General features: G+C 38.1%; 1 protein-coding gene across 4 annotated transcripts in view; it reads right to left on the bottom strand.

Annotated features, from left to right (window-relative positions):
- LOC143033829 (regulation of nuclear pre-mRNA domain-containing protein 1B) overlaps positions 1-26,809 on the bottom strand; it is a 211,219-nt gene that overhangs the window by 171,596 nt on the left and 12,814 nt on the right. For all 4 annotated transcript variants that reach the window (XM_076199357.1, XM_076199356.1, XM_076199358.1 and 1 more), the window contains exon 2: positions 3,390-3,629. In XM_076199357.1, coding sequence (XP_076055472.1) covers positions 3,390-3,629 — 240 coding nt within the window. The remainder of the gene's footprint in view (positions 1-3,389; positions 3,630-26,809) is intronic.

The following is a 26,809-nucleotide window of genomic DNA, read 5'->3' as shown; positions in this document are numbered from 1 at the left end:
TTCAAACTGAAGTTGTTCTTAATTTACCATTCAGAAGACCCATGTGCATTCAAACATGTAGACAAACACTTTGCCTGTTTACTTTCGATCAAATTGTAAGGCATGGATGACTCAGCCACTTTTTGAAGACTGGTTTGTGAATTCCTTCATAACTCAAGTGCGTGAGTATTTGTTAGAAAAAGGAATTGCTTTTAAAGTTTTACTTCTGTCGGATAATGCACCTGGACATCCACCTCACTTGGGTGATCTTCATCCCAACATGAAAGTTGTTTATTTGTCGCTTAACCCCTTCCATACGGTGCCGCCTACGTAGGCGTCATGAGGAGCAAGTGAATTCGCGACGCTGCCATATCGGCGTCTTGATTATATTTATTGCAGTCGCCCCTGTGTTTTTACATTCTCTCAAATGTGCCCTGAATCCCATTCTCTGTGGTTTTCAAAATTCGCGGGTGAGAGAACGATCGATATAAGCGGTGACTATATTTTATGATGCGAGTATTATTACAACACGTCGTACGGCTGGCATTGGCTGCTGCCCGCGAGATTTAAGTCCCGTACTGAAGTGGTTAACTTGACATCAATTCTTCAACCTATGGACCAAGGTTCGATTGCAACATTCAAAGCAAACTATTTGAGAATCACTTTCACCCAAGCAATAGTTGCTATACATGCCGACACAGAACTAAGCCTACGTCAATTTTGTGCATTAAGAATCTATCTGCTGCATGGGAGGTTGTCACTGAAAGGTGTATGAATGGAATTTGGAAAAAGTGTCTCAAATGTTATGTGCATGATTTTGCTGGATTTGACAGTGTAGAAGAACTCAGTGAGATACATGAAAAAATATTGAAATTGTCAAAAGAATTTTTATTGAAATGTGAATTAGAAGATCAAGAATCCAATGAACTAACAAATGAAGAACTCATCAAATTGGAAGAGGAACGAGTGGCTGAAGAGGAGAGAAGACAGGCAGAGGAAGAAGAAGAGTTGCCAGTAAGGAAATTCACCACTAAGGGATTATCAGAAAGCTTCGCTACAATGAATAAATTCCTTAAACAGTTGGAAGAAATGGACCCCAACTTCAAACGCTTTACAAGGACTGAAAGGATGATAAACGGTGCGGTGTCCACATTGTGAAATTTGAGGGAAAAAAAAAAAAAAAAAAAAAAAAAAAAAAAAAATCAATCAATTCAAATGAAGCTTGCTATGTTCATGAAATGAAGCTTGCTACATACATATACCATACATACATATACCAAGGCTTTTTCCCCCTTCCAAGGGAGGTAGCCAAAAAGGGAAAGGCATAAAAACACTCCCACCCATTTCATCCCTAAATACACTCCACACCCCTCCCACCCTTCCTCTCATCTGAGCACCTCCTGGATGACGGGTCATCCCTGCACCCTACCCACCGCCCTGGGTCAGAAGCAGTGTCGCAAGACACAGTACATCCACAGCGAGGCCGCTTCATTTAATCGGCGACCCCCCCTCTCCGTCCCCCTTTGCTATGAAGCTTGCTATGTTCATGAAATGCACAACTCCACTAGTCACTCCTACCATTGCCCCTGCTGCCACCTTACCGACCGTTACCCCACCCCCTACAACATCAACCGTTACCCCTACTCCCACCACACCAACAGCTGACCTGGATGATCCACAGCCCAGCATCGGCTATCCGAGCAGCAATTAAGTTTTGTTTGTCTTTGTTTTAAATTGTCTTTTTGTATTTCCAAAAATGTTTTCTGTTTTTTTCAACATCTTCTGTACATAACTGTATTTTTCAGTATTACTGCATTATTTTCATATGTTTTTAATATCAAACCAATTGTGGTAACTAATATTCTGTGTTTGATTTAAGCCTAACTTAACAATATGAAACGGTATGATGTTCAGAGAAGCATATTGTAGAGACACATGTTCAGAGTACTAAATATGACTTAAATATGATGATATGAATATTATGTAGATATATATATATATAATAAGAAAATGTGGGTAAATTATGACTTTAAGAGTCTACTATTCCTATGGGAATTTAACACATGTCCAACATACAACCAAATCGAGTTACGACTGGTCAATCGGAACCAATTGCAGTCATAAGTCATCGACTACCTGTACTTCTTACCCCTAGAATATGATGACACCTACAAAGGTGTCATGAGATGCAAGTGGGTATATGAGGATGCTGGTGTTGGCATTCTGATTATATTTAATTTGTTGTTGTAGCTGAGTGACTCCCCATATTCTGTGAACAGGCTTGATTGAGTTTTCTGTGGTTATAAACATTCAGGGAGAAAGAACGAATATAGCAACTGTAACTTTATATTTTATAATGTGAATATTGTGATGCATTATCATACATCAGGCAGCTTAATGTGCATGCGAGTACTTGACTCATATTGAAGAGGTTAAACATTACAATTCAAACACAAAGGGTTTTCCTTTCTGCCTCCTGTAAGTTCCAAGTCTCTGCTCCATGTAAAATCACCCCTTCATACAAGCTTCTATTTTCATTTATCCCCTAATACCCAGTTCTCATAACACTTTCCATTATCCCCAAATATTCACTTGGTTCTCTTTAATTTGCATTTTACCTCCACCTCCACCTCCACTCCTCCATTCCCTGCTACATATGATCCTAAATACTTAAAATTCTCTAATTCATTAAGTCTCTCTACTCATAATCTCACCTTCAGCTTACTGTCACCCTGTCCTCCTCTTAATCATTGATACCAATAAAATTTTATTTACCTTTTATAATGACTACTTAGGTGGAAATGGTATGTAAATACCCTTTCAAAGAAATGGGAAAACATTAAATTGTTGCATCAAGGAACAACTGCATTTCTATGTGCAATTGTATGTTTTAACCTCTTCAATATGAGTCAAATTCTTGCATGCACCATCAGATACCTGTAGTACAATGAGTGATGCATTACAATACTCATGTTATAAAATATAAAGAAAGTCATTACTGTAGTCTTTCTTCACTCATTCTTTCAACAAGCTTAAACCAACCTCGTACTCTTTCAATGAGTAATAATAAACACAGAAAATGTTATCAAGCCAGTTCACAGAATTCGGGGGTCACTCAGCTACAACTACAAAATAAATATAATCAAGGCGCCAAAACCAGCATTCTCACATACTCATTCGTGCTTTATGACACCTACAAAAGCATTATTGAATGGAAGAGGTTAATTATCACGTATATTTGTGTTCATGCATTTTTAATACTTTACATACTTCAACCAACAAGTTTATCATTTAAACAAATTATGTTACATACTGGGTTTCCATAGTGTTATTTCTACACGCTAGTGCTTACACATTAAAATAAATAATGTAATGTGAGACATCAGTGCACTTCCATGAAAAACACTTACCTAAAGACTTCCTGAGTTCCTTGATTGTGTCACCTGAATATACACTCCTCTCTTCCCAAACTGTGAGCAATCTATTGACACCTTTCAATGTCTTCTCATCAAGACGGTAACTTCCCAAATGTTCGAACACTTTGGAGAGCTTGGCACCAAATTCCTTGCTATATTCAGGACCTTTCTTTTTACTGTTCTGAATAACATCATTTGCCAGGTACATGAAGGTTAATTTGCGTGACTCAGATGCTGAAATTAAAATAAAATATATATAAGTAAACAATTATTGTTTTCTGAACAACACTACAAAAATGGGTCTTGGAGGATGCCTCCAAAATAGAACCCTAGTGACTTGGTCTTTGGATGTGTGTGTGGATATATATATATGATATACATATATATATCAAGGACTACTATTACACAGGACGTGCACACCCAGATCCCTGGGTCCGCTAGCGGAGGCCATTGCTTTCTTTGTAACCTGACATTTTATATTGGACAAATATATCAAAACTAGAAACCTAACATTGTATATAGGACAAATATATCAACTATTGACTTATTCAATGCAGTATAAGTTAATATAAACTTTTATAGTGAAATAAAAATGATTTTTAAGGCATTGTTATGCTTTGAAATGCCAATTTTCGCCGGACTTAACAGGTATTATTGTATGAGGTTAGTGGACACCAGGGTTGGCCATTATTTTTATTTTTTAAAAATATATAAAAAATCAATTTTTTTTTTTAAATCAGATTTATTTGATTTAAATATTTTTTTTTTTATAGACAAGCCGCGGGCTTTGCCCTCCCCGACTTCGCTGGGGGCTTGCTGCGCAAACAGCGGCCTTCGGCCGCAGCGCTCCGCGCTCTAATCCCACGATGGGGATCCCGTGTTGGGGTTCCGCCCCGAGGCCGAGGCCGAACCCAAGGGACATTTTTTCCTGGTCAGTCCAAGAGACATGGCGACCACTGAGGACTTGCGACCACTAAGGACTTGCGACCACTGAGGATTTGCAACCACTGAGGACTTGCGACTACTAAGGACTTGCGACCTTTGAGGACTTGTTACCTTGGAGGCCTTGTTACCTTGGAGGACTTGTTACCTTGGAGGACTTGTTACCTTGGAGGACTTGTTACCTTGGAGGACTTATTACCTTGGAGGACTTATTACCTTGGAGGACTTATTATCTTGGAGGATTTATTACCTTGGAGGATTGACAACCTCGTAGGACTTGCAACTTCAGAGGACTTGCACCCTCGTAGGACTTACGACCTCGGAGGATTTGCAGCCTCGAAGGACTTACAACTTCGGAGGACTTGCACCCTCGGAGGACTTGCACCCTCGGAGGACTTGCACCCTCGGAGGACTTGCACCCTCGGAGGACTTGCACCCTCGGAGGACTTGCACCCTCGGAGGACTTGCACCCTCGGAGGACTTGCACCCTCGGAGGACTGGCACCCTCGGAGGACTGGCACCCTCGGAGGACTTGCACCCTCGGAGGACTTGCACCCTCGGAGGACTTGCACCCTCGGAGGACTTGCACCCTCGGAGGATTTGCACCCTGGGAGGACTTCCACCCTCGGAGGACTTGCACCCTCGGAGAACTTACAGCCTCGAAAGGCTTACTGCCTCGGAGAACTTACGACCTTGGAGGACTTACAGACCCCCCTCTCCAAGACATGTAACATTTTTAAAATGTGTCACCTTTGAAATGGTTTAATTTAATTTATTATCAGTAACGATGATTGCCCATGGCTCAACGATGATCGTCCACTGCTCAACGACGATCGTCCATGGCTCAACGATGATCGTTCTTGACTCAACGATGATCGTCCATGGCTCAACGATGATCGTCCATTGCTCAACGATGATCGTTCACAGCTCAACGATCATCATCCACGGCTCAACGATGATCGTCCACAGCCCAACGATGATCGTCCACGGCTCAACGATGATCGTCCATGGCTCAACGATGATCGTTCTTGATTCAACTATAATCGTTCTTGACTCAATGATGATCGTCCACGGCTCAAGGATGATCGTCCACGGTTCAACGATGATGGTCCATGGCCTAACGATGATCATCCACGGCTCAACGATGATCGTCCACGGGTCAACTATGATTGTCCATGGCTCAACTATGATTGTCCACGGCTCAACGATGATCATTCTTGACTCAACAACGCCCATGGCTCAACGATGATCGTTCTTGACTCAACGATGATCATCCACGGCTCAACGATGATCATCCACGGCTCAACGATGATCGTCCATTGCTCAACGATGATCATCCACGGCTCAACGATGATCATCCACAGCCCAACGATGATCGTCCACGGCTCAACGATGATCGTCCACGGCTCAACGATGATCGTCCATGGCTCAACGATGATCGTCCACGGCTCAACGATGATCGTCCACGGCTCAACGATGATCGTCCATGGCTCAACGATGATCGTCCACGGCTCAACGATGATCGTCCATGGCTCAACGATGATCGTCCACGGCTCAACGATGATCGTCCACGGCTCAACTATGACCGTCCACGGCTCAACGATGATCATTCTTGACTCAACGATGATCGTCCACGGCTCAACAATGATCGTTCTTGACCTTGACTGAACCATGATCATCCACGGCTCAACGATGATCGTCCACGGCTCAACGATGATCGTCCACGGCTCAACGATGATCGTCCACGGCTCAACGATGATCGTACACGGCTCAACGATGATCGTACACGGCTCAACGATGATCGTCCATGGCATGTAACATTTTTAAAATGTGTCACTTTTGAAATGGTTTAATTTTGTATATATATATATATATAGACATGGACATAGACATAGAAAATGTCCCGTGGGTGCCTTGGTCTTCTTTAATTCTTGAGTTATTTCTTATTTCTCCTTCTTCAATTCTTCTTTTTCTTGGAGAGTTCTTTCCCAAACCTTAAGGGGGACCAACACATCTGATTTCGATTCATCGACGACATAGTCGTAATCAGGCAGGATCATTGCCATTGCGACTTCTTCACTAATATTGTAAGCTGAAGCAGGAATCTCAATGGATCCCAATTGAGGTTCCTCTTCTGGAATTACCTGCTCGCTGTCGATACCTTCCACAAAAGACTCTCCCTCACTAATGGATGGCATGTCCGAATTTTTTTTTCTTTATATACCACGTTTGTCTGATTTTTCACCACACATTCACCATTAACCTTATGGTAACCTCGGAAGATAATTAATGAGTCCCAATTTGTAACCCTTGAACATGCCACATAGGGTTGTCCATGGGCAAAACAATCGGACGAATCCAACAATAACACACATTTGTCAAAAGTTTGCCCTTGCGACTTATTAATTGTCATAGCAAAACTTAATTTGAAGGGGAATTGTCTCATATTCCAAGTGCAAGTCGAACGAGTAATCGGTGGGAAGCTCCTATGGCTTGGGAACTTGAAGATCTTCCAAGAGTACACATAATTTTTGTTATTTCGTAACATATTGTTGAACCCCAATATTTTCCTATGGAATCTCTTAATTGTGGCTGTTACTGAGTTTTTTGTTTTGTTTTTTTTGAGTGAGGCGTAAAGTTTTTAAAAAAACTGTTTTTCCTTGAGTTTGCGGTTTTTGATATAATCATTGTATTTCTGATCGATGTAATACTTTTGGTATTCCTCGTGACAGCTTTTACCAACACTCTTAGTAAAATTCTTGTATCCAGTAAAATCTTGTTTCATAAACTTTTCCGATTCTTCCTCTTTAATTTCTTCGTCATAACCACCACTCTTAGTAAAATTCTTGTATCCTGCAAAATAAAGTTTCATAAACTTTTCCGATTCTTCCTCTTTAATTTATTCGTCGAAATCTATTATGAGATCGTACTCATGAATATTGTTGAACCCCATTATTTTCCTATGGAATCTCTTAATTGTGGATGTTACTGAGGTTTTTTGAGTGAGGCGCAAAGTTGGGCAAACTTATTCTTGTGCTTCCTGCCCTTCGCTCGCGGCCAATCAATCGTCTCCGTTGCCGTGACGTCAGTGTTCTCGTCCAATCAGTCGTCTCCATTGCCGTGACGTCACCACTCTCGACCAATCAGTTATCTCCATTGCCATGACGTCACCAGTCTCTCAGCCAATCAGAATCCTTACACAATGGGACATTTTTGCCGGATTTTGGAAGGTGGTCATAAAAACGCCAGGAAATTTTCAAAACTGAAAAACTTTATTTCTTTATGTATATAGATTTTAAATATTGTGGGATTGCTATCTGATATGCGATCTGATTGCTAAAGGGCATTTTCAGCATATCAATATAAGGAGCAGTGTTACATAGACTTGCTACAAGTATACAAGGAACAGTATAAGCCTACATGTAGTATATATATCACCGTGCAGCCCACAACAAGTTTCAACAAGATTCTTGTTGAATCTTGTTCTAGGTAAGCAGCTTCTCACCGAGTCAGTTACTGCTTTGGAATCAACCAGGAAGGATGTCTTCTGGACCTAGAGAGTGGTTCCTTCAGGCAGAAAAAATGAGCCTGTCTGGAATTATTTTGAAAAACTACCAACAACTTCTGGCAAAGGGTACCAAGCTAAATGCAAAGACTGCAGCCAGGAACTACAGGGCATTGTGTAAAGATTAAAATCTCACAGAGATAAATGCCAAGGTCAGCCACAGCATACAGAAGAAATTGAAGACCCAGGTAAATAATTTTACTTATATTGTGTGCATCTCTCCCTTTTCATACACAACTATATAAATCTGGTGAACAATGCAGAGCATGTGCAATAAAAATGTGAAGGCCTAAAGAGATGATACTTCAACTTCATTACTTCTAAATTTGGGTAATGACTATATCACTATAATATACTGTATCCACTCAACTTTGGGGCCTAGATGATTGTTATTCATTTCATTCAACATTGTGTAATATATTTCATAGGTTCAATTGGAATTCAGCCCAAAGGGATTTAGCCTAACCTAGCCCATTATTATTAGTGAATTTAAAAATGGACTCAATCCTGTGTGGGCTGAGTTCCTAGCCACCTATTTCATTTCCTGTTAATTATTTCCAAATAATCTAGTGTCTTATGTGAATATGATCATTATCTAAAAAAGTAACTACTGTACTCAAAAGTAGCCTAAATCACACTGTATTCATTCATTTATTTATTCATTTATAAAATATGCAATATGCTAAATTTTTCTGTTTCCATTTCAGGATCTGTATCAACAGCTTCAATCCCTTCATCATCGGCTCCACTTGAATTATCTGCAAACCTGACTCCACCATTAACCCCTTCCATACGGTGCCGCACACGCAGGCATCATGAGGAGCAAGTGGATTCGCGACGCTGCCATATCGGCGTCTTGATTATATTTATTGTAGTCGCCCCGGTGTTTTTACATTCTTCCAAATGTGGCCTGAATCCCATTCTCTGTGGTTTTCAAAATTCGCAGGTGAAAGAGAGAACGATCGATATAAGCGGTGACTATATTTTATGATGCGAGTATTATTACGACACGTCGTACGGCTGGCATTGGCTGCTGCCCGCGAGATTTAAGTCCGGAGTGAAGTGGTTAAAAAGGTCACTATCCATCTCCTCCACAGGCGCCACTTCTGCTAAATCCTTTTCATCTAAAAGAAAGTCATCAACATCTCTGGACAGATTTGTCATAAAAACTTCAGCCTCTCAAAAGGAAAATCTCGACAAAGAAGTTGCAAGAATGATATTTGCTACAAATTCACCATTTCGTCTTGTTCAGCATCCTCAGTTTCTCAAGATGGTTCAGAACTTGAGGCCAGGTTATATTCCTCCATCCAGAAAAGATATTGCTGATAAGTACTTGGATCTTGTGTATGAAAAGGAATATAAAAAGTGTGCAGATGACCTGAATAATGAAACTGTATGTCTTTCAATTGATGGGTGGTCTAACATCCATAATGAGCCCATATTATGTGTCACTCTAACAACATCCACTGGTCAGATTTATTTAGTTGACACAACAGACGCATCAGGGAAACCTCACACTGCTGAATATCTTCTACAACTTGTACAAAATTCTATCAAGAAGGCTGAACAAGATTTTGATTGTCACATTGGAAGTGTTGTGACAGACAATGCAGCAAATGTCACCAAGATGAGAAAACTGTTGGAGGAATCGAGTGAACCTGAGCATATTGTCCTCATACGGCTTATACTGTTCCTTGTATACTTGTGGCAAGTCTATATATAACACTGCTCCTTATATTGATATGCTAAAAATGTCCTTTAGCAATCAGATCGCATATCAAATAGCAATCCCACAATATTTAAAATCTATAAAAAAAAAAACTAATTAAATCAAATAAATCTGATTAAAAAAAAAAAAAAAATTATATTAAAAAAAAAAAAATAAATAAAAAAAAAAAAAATAAATTGCCAACCCTGGTGTCCACTAACCTCATACAATAACACCTGTTAAGTCCAGCTAAAATTGGCATTTCACAGCATAACAGTGCCTTAAAAATAGTTTCTTATTTCACTATTAAAGTTTATATTAACTTATACTGCATTGAACAAGTCAATAGTTGATATATTTGTCCTATATACAAAGTTAGGTTTCTAGTTTTGATATATTTGTCCAACATAAAATGTTAGGTTACAAAGAAAGCAATGGCCTCCGCTAGCAGACCCAGGGATCTGGGTGCGCATGTCCTGTGTAATAGTAGTCCTTGATATATATATATGTACATATATATATATATATATGATATACACACACACACATATATATATATATATATATATATATATATATATATACAGGTAGTCGTCGACTTATGACCGAGTTCGATTCCGACAGACAGGTCGTAAGTCGATCTGGACGCAAGTCGGTGTTTATATATATTACCCTTTAAATATTTTTGTTACTGTATATATATATATATATATTGTATATTATAGTTAGCATATTGAAATAATCTTTGCATCTTTGAACTGTGTTGTACAGTATTTTTTAACCTTTTTGTAGTTTTATCTGATTTTCTTTGGGAAACGTAGCCTAGGCCTAAGCATACTGAATAAAATCCTATCATCTTTAACCTATGATATTTAATACTGCATTTTTTTAACTTTAATATTATTTTACCATCAGACTTTCTTTAGGAAACGTATGCATACTGAATAAAATCTTATTATCTTTGAGCTACGTTGTTTAATATTCATTAACTTTTTTTTTATAATTTTCGTTAGGAAACATAGCCAAGGCCTATGCATACTGAATAAAGTCCTGTCATCTTTGACCTACTAATACTTTTTGTTGGTTACATTAAAATCATTGTAAGGCAAAATTAGGAATTTTTTTTATTTCAAAACACATTCATTTCGTTTAAGTACTGTACCGAAAATATTGTTATCGACAACAGAGTAGGCATAAACAAAGTTTACTGTTACATTCTATTAATCGCAAAACATAAAAATACAAAATGCTGAACCGAACATATTGTTATCGATAACAGATTAGGCATAAGAAAGTTTTACTGTTACATTTTATTAATTGCAAAACATATAAAAATAGAAAATGCAAGGCAAAATAAGATTTTTTTTTATTTCAAAACACATTCTTTTCGCTTACGTACTGTACCGAACATATTGTTATCAACAACAAACTAGCCTAGGCATAAAAAAAAAAGTTTAATAGTTACATTTTGTTAATTGCAAAACATATAGAAATACAAAATGCAATGCAAAATTAGGAAACATTTTACTTCAAAGAAAAAAATTGCAAGAATATTTAGCTGGCTGGGATGCTGACGGTGTCGGCAGCCTGCCAAAACTGTCGTACTCGCGTCTCGCGGCGTGCGGAGTAATTGTTCTGCGCTGCCATGCATAACATTGCAGTTCTATTACTCTATTAAATGTTGAATATTATTGCACTACCTTGTGGTCGTAAAGTCGATCAGTCGTAAATCGCATAGGTTGTAAGTCGACGACTACCTGTATATATGATATACATATATATATACAACCACTCATTTAACGACGACAATTGGGACCAGCGCGCCGTCGTTACCGAATTGGTCGTTAAGCGAAAGTGTATACATATACGTACATGTACTGTATGTACAATGTCCAGCAATACATGTATCTTTATTTTCGTGTATTTTCCCTCTTTTATACAGTACATTAAAGCTTTATTTACTGTTTATTTACGGTGGTTAGGTTCCTGAAATTACCGTATATGACCAAATCTGCGTATGCTGACATTCCATATTGAATACCGGGGTATTTTTTTAGTTTCGACCATGGGCGCAATATAGCAATGGAAAATTAATAATTAATTTTGTAAATTAAAATGTATCAACGTAATATGCAATTTTGTGGGCGGAAATGAAAGTAAAAAATACCATGCTACAAGAAAATATGCTAATGAATGAAGTCGGTAGCATAGGCTCGGGACGCCATCTTGTCGTCTGCCAATGTCTCTCACAACAACGACAACGAGGACGAGCCGGATGACATTTAATTTGCAGGTAATGATTTATCAAACACAGGTTAGGTTAGTTTAGTTTAGGTTAGACGAATTTATTATCCTTTCATTTCTTCGACATCGGCATCTATCATAACAAACATGGTGTACCATTCGTCCGACATGACTTCGTTACTTACGAAATTTGTTTTAGCACTTTTTTTTTTATTTCAACTCACAAAATTCCATATTACGTTGATACATTATAATTTACAAAATTAATGATTAATTTTCTATTGCTATATTGCGCCCATGGTCGAAACTAAAAATTTACCAATACCGGTATATACTGTACCCCAGGTAGTTTTTGCAGCTTGCAGGATGGTAATGTAGACCTAAGCTTCAGAACACTTTACCTCACAGCTAATATCCACCGTACAAGTTCATTTATAACATCATACAAATTTGCCTCAGCCAAATTAATTATCGTACACGACGTCGTAACTTCGGGAGATTTACGTTAAACGAATATTGGTCTGTCATAAAGCCCGTCGTTACTCCAAGTTGTCGTTAACCAAGTAGGTTGTTAAACGAGGAGTGGGTGTATATATAAATATATATATATATATATATATATATATATCCCAAATTGTCCCAGATGTTTCTCACTAGCTTACAAAGAATTGAAAAAATGACAAAGATTTACATACCACTAAAGCTGACAAAAGTAATTGCTTGGTTATTTTGAACAGAGTTGATTATGTTGACAAAATGAAAATTTTGTTGAATGATGAGGTCACGTATTCTAAACTCCATAAGAATCCACTTGAGTCAATTAATGCAGAATTTAATAAGAATCTTAAAAAGTATTTGAAAGTGAATGACTTACTCATTAAACAGTTTTCAACTTTGTCACCTTCCTTACCATATATATATATATATATATATATATATATATATATATATATATATATATATACTGTATATATATTATATATATATATATATATATATATATGCACTAAAACCTCGTTTATCCGGCCTTCACATATCCAGATTTCGGTTTATCCGGACGTTTTAAAGCAGCCGGGCAGCTAAATATTATTTTCAAAAATAATATTTAGCTGCCTGAAAAACTGAAAAACCGGCATGTACGCGTGGCGAACGATACTGAGTTACAGTAACGGAAAAACGAAGTTTGAGTGCATATATATATATATATATATGTGTGTGTGTGTGTATATATTAATAGTTGAACCTTGGATAACAAATGCTCCATCTAACGAACAAATCAGTTAACAAACAAGTTTTATGAAAAAAAATTGTCTCTGTTAACATAAGATAACTCAGGGTAAGAACAAACACATATGGGCTGATTGTGCTTTCCTAGATCTATAAAAAAAAAAAAAAAAAAAAAAACGGCTTTTGATAAAGTGCCATATAGAAAATATTAGGAAAACTGAAAACCATAGGAGGGGTACAAGGTAAACTACCTGAATGAATAAGAACATGAGAACATAAGAATAAAGGAGACTGCAAGAGAACAAAAGGCCTACACTAGGCAGCTCTGTATCCATCACCACCTGTCATCCCCATCCATAAAGTTGTCTAATTGTTTTTTAAAACAACTGATAGTTTCAGCACTTACTACATGGTTACTAAGTTTATTCCATTTGTCGACCACCCTATTGGTAAACCAATTCTTGCCTATTTCCTTCTTAAATCTAAATTTGTCCAGTTTATACCCATTACTGCGAGTCCTGCCCTGTTGTTTTATTATGATGACCTTGTTTGCATCACCCTTGTTATAACCTTTGATCCACTTGAACACTTCTATTAGATCACCCCACACTCTGCGTCTTTCCAGAGAGTGTAAGTTAAGGTGCCTAAGCCTCTCTTCGTAAGGCAAATTTCTGAGTCCATGTACCATTTTGGTCATTCTTCTCTGTACTGATTCTAGTGAATTTATGTCCATTCTGTAGGACGGAAACCAAAACTGTACCGCATAGTCAAGGATGGGTCTAACTATCGCTAGATAGAGTTTAATAATTACCTCTGCACTTCTATTCGTTACCATCCTAGCAATGAAGCCTAATGCTCTGTTAGCTTTATTTCTGGTGCTAATGCACTGCTTCCTGGTTTTAAGGTCCAGAATCACCAGAACTCCCAAGTCCCTCTCACATTCAGATTTTTCTAAAAACTTGTTATCTAAGCTGTATCTGTTTTCGGGGTTGTGTAGCCCTATGTTTAACATGCTACACTTAGAGATATTGAAGTTCATTTGCCATTTCACCGACCATGTTAATAATTTATTAAGATCATCCTGCAGAATCTCTGCATCGTCTCCTCACCTAATTATGCATCCTATTTTAGTGTCGTCCGCAAACTTACTAATATCACTATTTATCCCATCGTCTAAGTCGTTTATGTGCATAATGAACAACAAGGGACCCAAAACCGAGCCCTGGGGGACCCCACTAGTAACATTGGAGGATTTCTTGCATGGAAGAAAAATGAGAGTAGTGCTCTGTGATAAAGGTTCTACTTGGGAAGAGGTGATTGGTGGAGTTCCACAGGGATCAGTAATCCAATAATCTTTCAATAATCTTTCCTATTTATGTGAATGACATGGATGAAGGTGTGGACAGTTACATGATCTTTGCTGATGACGCAAAGTTGTTGAGAAAAATGAGCACTGAAATAAACTGCAAGTCGCTGCAGAGAGATCTGAACAAACTTTAGGAATGGAGTCAGAAGTGGGAAGTAAAACTATATATTTTGACTGCTAACTGCAATCCTCTTCAGTAGTGAAGAGGATTGCATTTAGCAATCAAAATATATAGTTTCACTTACTCAACTCTTTCTTTCATCCAAATGTGGTGTTAGTTGTGACAACTAGGTAAATACACAAACCCACTAGCTCAGTAGAATTCTGGTGCATTTGCTGTCATTCATTCAGGTAGTGAATGCTTCAGTTTAAAAATAGGCATGGAATGGATTAAGTTCATTATCCAAGATTCCACTGTGTGTGTATTTACCTAGTCGTATCTTATGGGAAGGGGAACTATCCTTGTGGTGTCCCATCTCTGTATCTCGCAGTATCTAAATTGTTCTAAAATCTGTGTATGGTTTTTGTACACAGAATAATTTTGTCCAGTTTGTTCCATATCACCCTGTAGGGAAAGCTGTTCATTTTCAGGTCTCTTCTATAACTCTCCTTTCTGAGTTTCTTTCCATGTCCTCTTGTATTTTTCATATCCTTAGTAAGTCTTCTCTAACCAAGGACTTCCATACCTCTCATGATTCTATAGATGGTCAACGAGTCTCCAAAAATTTTGTTTATCTGTTTATCAGGGGGCATGTCCTTTGTGATGATTACTCATAGGTCTTTTTCAAATCCCACTTTCTTTACATCCTTTTCACTGATTTTATATTGTCCTGATATTCTGTTTTTACTTTGTCCAAATTCCATTATACTGCATTTCTTAATGTTGAAGTCCACTTCCTTCTTCTGACTCCATTCCCAAAGCTTGTTTAAATCTCTCTGCAGCGACTTGCAATCTATTTCAGTGCTCACTTTTCTCAACAAATTTGTGTCATCAGCAAAGAAGCCCATGTAACAATCCACATCCTCGTCCATGTCATTCACATAAATAGCAAAGATTATTGGAGCCACTATTGATCCCTGTGGAACTCCACTAATCACCTCTTCCCAAGTGGAACCTTTATCTCTGAGCACTACTCTCGTTTTTGTTCCATGCAAGAAATCCTTCATCCATTCAAGTAGTTTACCTTGTACCCCTCCTATGGTTTTCAGTTTTCCAAATAGTTTCTATGTGGCACTTTATCAAAAGCTTTTTGTAGATTTAGGAAAGCACAACCTGCCCATCCATCCCTTTCTTGTATTATATCTAATAGTCTTGAGTAAAACCAGATCAGATTTGTGGCACATGATCTTCCCTGTCTGAATCCAAACTGTCTTTGGTTTACTATGTTATTCTCTTCCAAAGGTTTTGTCTATCTGTTTTAGATAACCTTTTCACAAATTTTGGCTACAGTACTTGTAAGGGGAACCAGTCTGTAATTTGTTGGGTCTTCCTTGTTACCCCCTTTATATATTGGTACGATGTTAGCCTTTTTCCAGTCTTCTGATATTTTCCTTCTTTAACCAATTTATTGTATTGGGGTATATATTTTGCCTACCAATTCTTCTTTACACTCCTTTAGTATCCAGTTTGCAATTCCATTCAGGTAGTGCAATTTCCTGACATCAAGGTTTGTTATTTGATCCATTATTTCAGCTTGTGTTGTTATTATTTCCACCATAGGGAGGGATTCCACTTCTCGCCCTTCATCCCAGTGCCATAATTTTTCTCTAGTGAAAACAGATTTGAGATGTTTACTCATGACCTCAGCCATTTCTATATCTTCTGTGTATTCCTGGTATAATTTCTCTATTTCATGCTTGTTTTTCAATTTACCATTCACATATCTATAATTTTGGTTGATCCTTCCATTTGTCTATTATGTCTTTTTCAATTTTTATTTTTTCTTCTGTGTATTTTTACATATTCATTCCTTTCCTTTATATATATTTGCCACTTTCTAGGATTTTTCTCTTTTTCCCCCCATCATTTCCATTTTTTTTTTTTTTTTTTTGCTGCACCTTCTGTTAAACCAGCACTTATTATATTTCTTTTCCTGTTTTTGTCTTGGTACATATTTATCCACCCCTTCATTATAGATTTCCATCAGAATTTTCCATTTTTCTTCCCCTCACATCTTCTCATTGTGAACTATATCCTAACTCACTTCTTGAACAAATTTCTTAAGTTTCAGTCTGTTTTACTATATACCAGTCTCTTTTTCTGTATTTCTCATTTCTCTCTTCCCAATTGGTGTCTTGTATTCAATTTTATCCACAATTTCAGGTTCTGACAAAGAATAAATCCAGTCTTGACAGTTCTTCATTATTTCTATATCTGGTGTTTTCCTTTACCCATTGTGTCATTGTATATTCCATAGTCATGTCAAGTAATACATTTCCCCATAATTCCTCTCCACCTTTCACTGTCATCTCTTCCCAACAGATTTCTTTGCAGTTAAAATCTCACATATGTACCACATTTCCTTCATCTTTCAGCACCCCATTTAACCCCTTCAATACGGGCCACATCGCACATCTGGCAGCATTAGCTGCCAGATGTGTGATGTTGCATCATAATACTTGCATTATAAAAAATAAAGTCACTGCTCTATCGCTCGTTCTCTTTCACCCGTGAATTTTGTTAACCATAGAAAATATGATGAAGTCAGTTTACAGAGTATGTGGGTCACGCAGATACGACTACAATAAATATAATCAAGATGCTGACGTTGGCATCCTTGTGTACCCACTTGCTCCTCATGACGCCTATGTAGGCATCATCGTATGGAAGGGGTTAATGAAATCCTTGTATCTTCTAACATTTAGAGTAATCTCTTTCTCTCTCCAAGAACATATTTTTGGGGGCACATAAATCACCACATTCTGTTTTTCATGTCCTTATCTTCAACTCTTATTGTGATCATCTCCATACTGTTCCCTCAATTTGTAACCTTATTGACATTTAAATTTTCTTTAGCCAAGAATATGATGTTTCCTCCCTGCTTTTCCTCTCAATTTCTAAGCCAGTGATTATATAATCAATTTCCAACACTGTTAGGTGATAGTGGAGGCCTTAATTTTGTCTCTACATTTGCAATTATATCTGGTGTTGTTTCTGACAAGTAATCATTAAGCTCAGTTAATCCTAAAATTAAACCATTTACATTAGTATAAGCCACTTTTAATTTTCTGTACTCTCCATCTCTTTGTTCTTTTCATTTCTTTTTCTTGAAGATACCATTTTCTCAGTCTCATCATCCTCACGTCTAACACTCTCCAAAAGAACTTCTTTTTCTCAGACTCCATTCTTTTCTCTCTTTTTTTTTTTTTTTTGCCTTTTCTTAATGTTTTCTCTCTCTTTCCTGAAGGTTCATACATCTTTTTATCCATACATCTTAATAGTGCTCAGTATTACCTAGCTTACCTGTTCTTGCTAGTATCTCTTCATCTACCCTTTGTGACCTTAGTTTGATCTTTAGGGGTCGATTTCCTTATACATACCTTCCTATTCTATACACTTCCTCTACTTTCTTTTCTAATTCTTGCTCTTTATCTTGTATTACTCTTAAAACATCTCGTTAAATCTTTCTTTTGTTTCTCACAAATCTAACAAGGTTATTTGTTCTTTTAGACCAAATACTACTATACAATTCTTTTTACCAACTGTATCTCTCACCAAATTTTTTTCTTTGATTACCATTACATTTGTTCCTGAACAATTTCTTTAGAAGATAGTATATCTTTTTTTGTGATCTTTTCATTGTTTCTTGAGTTGTATTTACCTAGTTGTATTCTATGGGAGTGGGAGCTATGTGTGTGGTGTCCCATCTTTGTATCTTGCAACATCTAGTTTGCTCTTCAATTCATGTATGGTGTTTGCACACACTACTGCATCATCCAATTTGTTCCAGACATCCACCACTGTGTGGAAAGCTGTTTTTTTCAGATTTCTTCTATAACTTCCTTTTCTTTTCATGTCTTCTTGTTTTTATTCTATCCCAATTTAATAAGTCTTCTCTATCAAGGACTTCCATGCCTTTCATGATTCTATAAATGGCCAACAGATCACCTCTTTCTCTTCTTTGTTCCAGGGTTAGTAATTCCAGTTTAGACAATCTTTGCTCATGTCAGTTTTGAAAGTGTTGGGGCCATCTTTGTCGCTGCTTTTTGGATTCTTCTTTTTTCCTTATATTCTTTTTTGTACTGGGTGTCCATAATGTTGTTGTCTTTGTCTCATCAGTGTAACTAGTATTTTCTTTACCATTTCCTCATCCAAGTAATTAAAAGCCATCTTTATTGATCTTAACTAATTGTAGGTTTCTCCAACTATTTTGTTTACCTGTTTGTCTGGGGACAATTCTTTGATGATGATTACTCCTAGGTCCTTTTCAGAACCAACTTTACTTCCTCTGCACTGATTTTATATTGTCCTGATATTCTTTTTTTACATACATACATATATCAAGGCTTTTTCCCCCTTACAAGGGAGGTAGACAAAAAGAAAAAGGCATAAAATCATTCCCACCCATTCCATCCCTAAATACACTCCACTCCCCTCCACCCTCCCTCCCATCTTAGCACCTCCTGGATGACGGGTCATCCCTGCACCTTACCCAATGCCCCGGGTCAGAGGTAGTGTTGCAAGACACAGCACATCCATAGCAAGGCCGCTTCATTAAATTGGCAACCCCCCTCTCCATAAAAGGAGATGGGGAGAAATCCCTTCGGGCTGCATCAAACTTTGCTCACACACACTACCTCACCCCCCATCCATTCCAACTCATGCATCACATCATCCATACACAACCATTCTCCATTCACCCCTGTCTTCTGTCCTCTCCCATCCTTCCTCAACAGACATTCCCTTCTTCCCCAAAGCCCCCTTCACCCCATCTATCCATCACATCCTAGGATGTCCCTCATGTTCACTCCCTCCCATACCTCTTTTACCAGTCTTTCTTCACTCATTCTTTCTATGTGTCCAAACCATCCTAATACTCTTTCATCAACTCTATCTCCCAACTCCCTTTCCACCCCTGTTCTCCTCCTCACCTCCTCATCTCTCACTTTATCTAGCCTAGTAACCCCATCATACTTCTCAGACACCTCATCTCAAACACATTCAAACTCCTTCTCTCTTATGTTCCATGTTTCTGCCCCATTCAGTGCTATTGGCACAATCACTCCTTCATATGGTCTCCTCTTAGCATCCATTCCCAAATGTCTATTCCTCATTACACTTTTTAATCCACCAAGGCATTTATTCGCTTCTCTCAATCTACATTCTACCTCCACCTCCACTCCACCTTTTCCTGCCACATTTGCACCCAAGTATCTAAAACTATCCATTTCCTCCAGTCACTCTCCCTTAACCCCTTCGATACGATGATGCCTACATAGGCGTCATGAGGAGCAAGTGGGTACGCGAGGATGCCGATGTCGGCGTCTTGATTATATATATTGTAGTTGTACTTGCATGACCCCCATACTCTGTAAACTGGCTTCATCATATTTTCTATGGTTATCAAAATTCACGTGTGAAAGAGAACGAGCAATACAGCGTAAACTTTATTTTTGATAATGCGAGTATTATGACGCAACATCGCACGTCTGCCAGCTAATGCTGCCCACAAGATTTTGGCCCGTATTGAAGGGGTTAATGCTCACTTCCAGTCTGCTACCCCTTTCACCCCTTGTACATCTCATCACCTTACTTTTACCCATATTTATCTTCTGCTTTCTTCTTTCACACACTCTCGCAAACTCTGTCACCAACTTCCTCAATCCCTCCTCTGATCCTGTCACAAGCGCAGTGTCGTCCGCAAACAACAGCTGGCTCACCTCCCACTTTTCTCCATTTTCTTTAAACATCTCCAATCCCTGACCCACCACCCTTGCATTTACCTCTCACACCACCCCATCCATGTACAAGTTGAACAGCCAGGGTGACATAACACATCCCTGACAAAGTCCCACCTTTACCTCGAACCACTCACTCTCTCCATTTCTTCTCCTGACACATGCTCTACTACTCTCATAAAAACTCTTAACAGCTCCCAGAAGCTTTCCTCCTATCCCATATATCCTCAAAACCTCCCATAGTGCCTTCCTGTCTACCCTGTCGTAAGCCTTTTCCAGATCCATAAAAGCCCAAAAAACATCCTTCCCCTTTCCTATAGCTTTCTCACATATCTGTCTTACCACAAAAATCTGATCTACACAACCTCTACCCTTCCTAAATCCACACTGTTCCTCACCAATTACTCCCCCTGTTCCTCTCCTAATCCTCTCAATCAAGATCCTCCCATAAGCCTTCCCAACTACACTTAACAAGCTAATCCCTCTGAAACTACTACACTCACACTTGTCCCCTTTTCCCTTGTAAATGGAACTATACAGGCACTCCTCCAGTCCTCTGGCACTCTACCCTCTCTCCAGCAAACATTAAATAACCTCACCAGCCAGTCCACCATCACTGTACCTCCTTTTTTTTTAGACATTCTGCATGGCATCCTTCCAGACCAGGTGCCTTACCTGCTTTCATCACCTTAACAGCTGCCTTCACTTCCTCCTTCCTTATTTCTCCTCCATTTTCCTCACTCATCACAGTCATTTTCTTAGCATTTCCCACTGCAGCTATCTTTCCCTCCCTATCCTCCTTCACATTTAGCAATTCCATAAAATATTCTTCCCATCTTCCCCTTACTGCCTTCTCTTCCATTATCAACTCTCCATCTGCACCTTTTACCTTTTCTTCTCTACTTGATTCGCCTCCTCTTCCTCTTTTAATTTCTTTCCAAAACATCTTTTTATTACTTTCAAATTTTCTGTCATACTCTTACCCCATTTCACATCTGCTTTCCTCTTTGCCTCCTTTACCTTGTGCTTTACTTCTCTTTTCTTTTCTTTGTACCTCTCATATGACTCCCTCGTCCTATTTTGTAACCAATCTGTGAAACCTCGCTTCTTCTCTTCTACAACCTTCTTTGTTTCCTCATCACACCATTCACTACCCTTCCTTTTGTTTCCTCCTGTCCTTCTTGTTCCACACACCATCTTTGCACACTTTGTGACTCCCTTCTTGAACCATCCCCATTCCTCCTCCACTCCTAGCTCCACTGTATCCTTCACTCCCTCCCACTCCTCTCTCAGCTTCTTCTTGTACTCCTTCTCCTTTTCCTTTTCATTTAAAGAATTCACTCTAAGCACCTCCCTACCTTTTGTCCTTTTCCTCTTTCTCCATCTATCCTCCACTCTCAACTTACCTTCCATCAAAAATTTATCTGATATTTCCCCACCCTCTCCCCTTAGCACATGTACATCCTTAACTTTCCCTATTATACTACTATCTACCACTACATAGTCCATTAACGCTCTATCTACCACCTTTCCATCCACCTCCCTCTCCCATGTGTACTTATGCTTGACTTTCTTCCGAAACACTGTATTTGCTATCATCAACTCTCTAGATACATCTCCACCATCAACTCTCCACTACGATGCTTTCCTGGAACTCCACATTTCCTAACCTAGCATTAAGGTCTCCCAGTACTATTACATTGACATTTCTCCCTAATCTCTCTATGCACTCATTTAAATCTATCCAAAAAGCCTCCCTCTTCTCACTACCAGGCCCATATGCACTTACAAAAACCCACATCTCCTTTCCCAGTTTCGCCTTCATCCACATTATCCTTGAGGAAACCTCCTTCCACTTCACAACACGTTTACCTATCTCTTCACTTACTAGTATAGCCACCCCTTCTCTCCCTCTCCCTCTCTTCACTCCTGATAACCTCCCATTTACACTCGCCCTTCCCTCTCAACTTAGTTTTACTCAAGCCCAATACATCTATCTTCTTCTCACATACTACCTATCTCTTACCTTTTACTCTCATCTGTACCACATCCACGCACATTAAAAGACCCAAACCTTAGGGTTCTGGTCGGAAAACTCCTAGACCCTCTTATGCCTTTACTTTTTTAAGGAATGTCCCCTTTGGGGCTACAGGGAGAAGGATGCCTGGTCCCAATCACCATCCCTTTTTTCTCGCCTCTTACGATCCAAGTGGAAAGACTTGGTGGCAGTATTCTTTTGCCCCCACCACAGGGTAGGTAGGCAAAAAAGGAAATGAATATTCAGAGAAATTGTACAGGACAGTAACAAGAGGTTGGGGGACAGCATAACGGAGGGAAAGTCGTAGTTTAAAAGTGTTATCATTTCTCTATGAAGAGTTTTTTCTTCTATCACAGACAATATGATGTGTGGCTCTGGTCCATAGGGGCACCTCATATAGACCCTAAAGTATCAACTGCATGCTACTTTTGCCACAATAACATGCAGCCAATACCCCAGACAGGGAATAACATGCAGCCAATACCCCAGACAGGGAATAACATGCAGCCAATACCCCAGATGGGAAATAACATGCAGACAATACCCCAGACGGGGTATTGGCTGCATGTTTTTATTTTTTCCAAATTACATTACACTACATTTCTTAATGTTGAAGTCCACTTCCCACTTCTGACTCCATTCCCAGACCTTGTTCAGATCTCTCTGTAGCAATTCACAACCTTTTTCCATATTTTCTTTAGCAGTTTTGTGTCATCTGCAAAGAAGTTCATGTAACACTCTACACCTTCATCCATGTCATTTACATATACAGCAAAGATTATCATAGCCAGTATGTGTGTGTATTTACCTAGTTGTATCATACAGGAATGGGAGCTATGCTCATAGTGACCCATCTTTGTATCCCTCAGCATCTAGTTTGTTCTTAAATTCTTGTATGATGTTTGCACACACTATTATCTTGCCTAATTTGTTCCAGACATCTACCACACTGAAAAAAAAAAAAAAAAAAAAATAATATATATATATATATGTATATATATATATATATATGTATATATATATATATATATACAGTCAAAGCCCTTGTATCCGGCACCAATGGGGCCGAAGACGTACCGGATACGAGAGAATGCCAGATACGGGAAGGGATATTAAAAAAAAATACATTTATTTACATTGTTCTTTTACTTATTAATAGATATCAATTTGCTTTAATAATAAACACATCCACATATCTATATATTGTAAATTCTATCAGTATAGAGTAAATCCAATCAATATACATCAGTTATAATCATCACATCATTACCAGTTATCTAATTCATCATCTGGTAATTTTACGACGGAGTTGTGAATGGCCGCGTTCAGTGTTGGTGGCTGAGAGGGTGCATTCACCTCTACACTCGAGTTTTCTTTCACTAAATTTTGTACCAACTTTCATAAAATATATGATGTCTCTGCTTAGAATTTTTTCCTCTTTGTTTGTGCACTGTTCTGCAAATTTCACAAACACTGCTAGACCCTTCGCTGCATCCTTCCACGACACTTTCATCTCAGGGTCATCTTCTTCACTATCTGCCTCTGTCGTTTTCGCGTGTTCATCGGGAAGTGATTTAAAATTTCATCATCACTAAGTGAGAATGTTGCTGCTCGGTCACTGTCCATATCTACACAAACTTGTATCGCTTCGTCACTAATGCAAAGTTTAGCGCGACAACCCATCTTTCAATTCTTTCACCACCGATTCTTTCTTGCCGATGGAAAACCCTCAAATTTCTTATTCCCTTCCTGATCTTCAAACATTATTTGCGAATATGATTTTCTCTAACATCGCATTAGAGTTTGTTGTTTTTCATCCTCCCAAGCTAGCGATTCCATAAAAATAGCATCTTTAACATTAAGCCTACGTTGGAATTCGGAAATGCTACCGCCCTCAAAATAAACTAGTTTGCGCATAGAACTTTTCCGATAATTCTTTTTAAAGTTTTGAATCACTCCTTGATCCGTAGGCTGGATCACACTTGTTACGTTCGGCGGTATATACAATAGAAATGTTTCCATTGCTCAGTTCCTCAGCTTTACTGTTGTCGAGTAGGAGAATAAATTTGCTGTCCTCTAGAAGTCTTTTCGTTTTTTCATTTTCTTTCACTGATAGGACAAACACATGCTTGAGCCAGTTCATGAATGTTTCTGAGTCCATCCATGGGTTATTTTGTGGACGACCCAATGCCGTATTCTTCCTTTAGTATTTTTCTATTTTCGCCTTTCTTCAATCTTCTACATATATCCACCTCCTTCTGCTTAAGTGAAAGCACCACTGAGAAACCCTGGTGGCGGCGAGAGCAACTACAACCACGCGCAGGGATTTTAAACACACGCGGGATTTTTTTTTTTTTTTTTTGTATACGTCTATCTTTATCACAATTTTTCGATTTTCGTGAAAAATATGACGGTTATTTGAAGTGCCGGATACATGAAGGCCGGATACCAGGGCTTTTACTGTATATCATATATATATATATATATATTTTTTTTCAGATCTCTTCTATAACTATTCTTTTTTAGTTTCTTTTTGTCCTCGTTTTTCTTTTATCCCACTTTAATAAGTCTTCTCTGTCAAGGGCTCCCATGCCTTTCATGATTCTGTAAATGGCCAATAGATCTCCTCTTTCTCTTCTTTGTTCCAAGGTTGGTAATTCCATTTTAGACAATCTTTGTTCATATGTCAATTTTGAAAGTGTTTGGGGCCATCTTTGTCATTGGTCTCTAAATTCTTATTTCTTTATATTCTTTTTTGTACTGGGTGTCCATAATGTTGCATCTTGGTGTTATCAGTGTGACTAATATTGTGTGTGTTTATTTCCCTAGTTGTATTATACAGGAAGGGAGCCATGCTTGTAGTGACCATCTTTGTATCTCTGAGCATCTAGTTTGTTCTTAAATTCTTGTATGGTTTTTGCACATACTATTTTTTCATCCAATTTGTTCCAAACATCTATCACTCTGTGTGGAAAACTATTCATTTTCAGATCGCTTCTGTAACTATCCTTTTTGAGTTTCTTTTCATGTCCTCTTGTTTTTCTTCTGTCCCACTTTAATAAATTTTCTCTCTCAAGGACTTCCATACGTTTCATGATCCTATAAATGGCCAGTAGATCTTCTCTTTTTCTTCTTTGTTCCAAAGTTATTAGTTCCAATTTGGACAATCTTTGTTCATATCATGTCAATTTTGAATGTGTTGGTGCCATGTGTATTTACCTAGTTGTATTTTACGGGAAGGAGAGCTATGCTCGTGGTGTCTCGTCTTCATATCTCGTTTTATCTAGCCTGTTTTTCAATTCATGTATCATTTATGCACACACCACATTTTCATCTAACTTGTTCCAAACGTCTATTATCCTGTGGGGAAAGCTGTTCTTTTTCAGGTCTCTTCTATAATTGTCTTTTTTATTTTCTTTCCATGTCCTCTTGTATCTCTGCTATCCCATTTTATTAGATCTATCAATAATTTCTATGCCTTTCATGATTCTATAGCTATCAAGTCTCCTCTCTCTCTTCTTTGCTCTAATGTTTGTAGCTCAAGTTTTGCCAGTCTCTCCTCATATGATAGTTCTGAGAGCATTGGTCCCAATTTTGTAATTGCTCTTTGTATTCTTTCAAGTTTTGTTATAGATCTTTTTGTACTTGGTGACACGTCGTCACTGCATACTCCAATCTTGGTCTTATCAAAGTGACTAGTATTTTCTTCACCATTTCTTCATCCAGGTATGTAAATGCCACTTTGATTGTTCTTATCAAACTATAAGTTTCTAAAAAAAAATTTTTTTTTATGTTTCTCAGGGGATATATTATTCATAATAATGACTCCCAGGTCCTTCTCATTTTCCACTTCTTTAATTTCCTCCTCTTCCAATTTATACAATCCCACTACAGTATTCTTTTTTGCTCCTTCCAAATTCCATTATACTGCACTTCTTAATATTGAATTCCATATCCCACTTCCTACTCCATTCCCATACTTTATTGAGATCACTCTGCAGTGACTCACAATCTTCTACAGAGTTCACTTTTTTCAGCAGCTTTGTATCGTCCGCAAAGAAGCTCATATAACTTCCAATTCCTTTATCCATAAGAGACAAACATTTTAATTGGGATGAAGTGATTAGTGGAGTTCCAAAAGGGAACAGTTCTGGCCCCAATAATGTTTGCTATATATATATTAATGATATGGATGAAGGAATTGAAAGTTATACGAGCTTCTTTGCGGACAATGCAAAATTGTTGAAAAAAGCGAACACTGTAGAAGAGTCGCTACAGAGTGATCTCAATAAAGTATGGGAATGAAGAGGAAGTGAGAGATGGAATTCAATATTAAGAAGTGTAGTATAATGGAATTTGAAAGAAGCAAAAAAAAAAAAAAAAAAAAGTGGGATCATATAAATTGGGAGAGTAAGAAATTAAAAAA

The sequence above is a fragment of the Oratosquilla oratoria genome, chromosome 16 (assembly GCF_046742065.1).
Source record: "Oratosquilla oratoria isolate Oo_2021 chromosome 16, ASM4674206v1, whole genome shotgun sequence".
NCBI classification, from domain to species: Eukaryota; Metazoa; Arthropoda; class Malacostraca; order Stomatopoda; family Squillidae; genus Oratosquilla; species Oratosquilla oratoria.
Note: the sequence above shows the minus strand (reverse complement) of the source record. Positions and strands in the feature narration are given on the sequence as shown.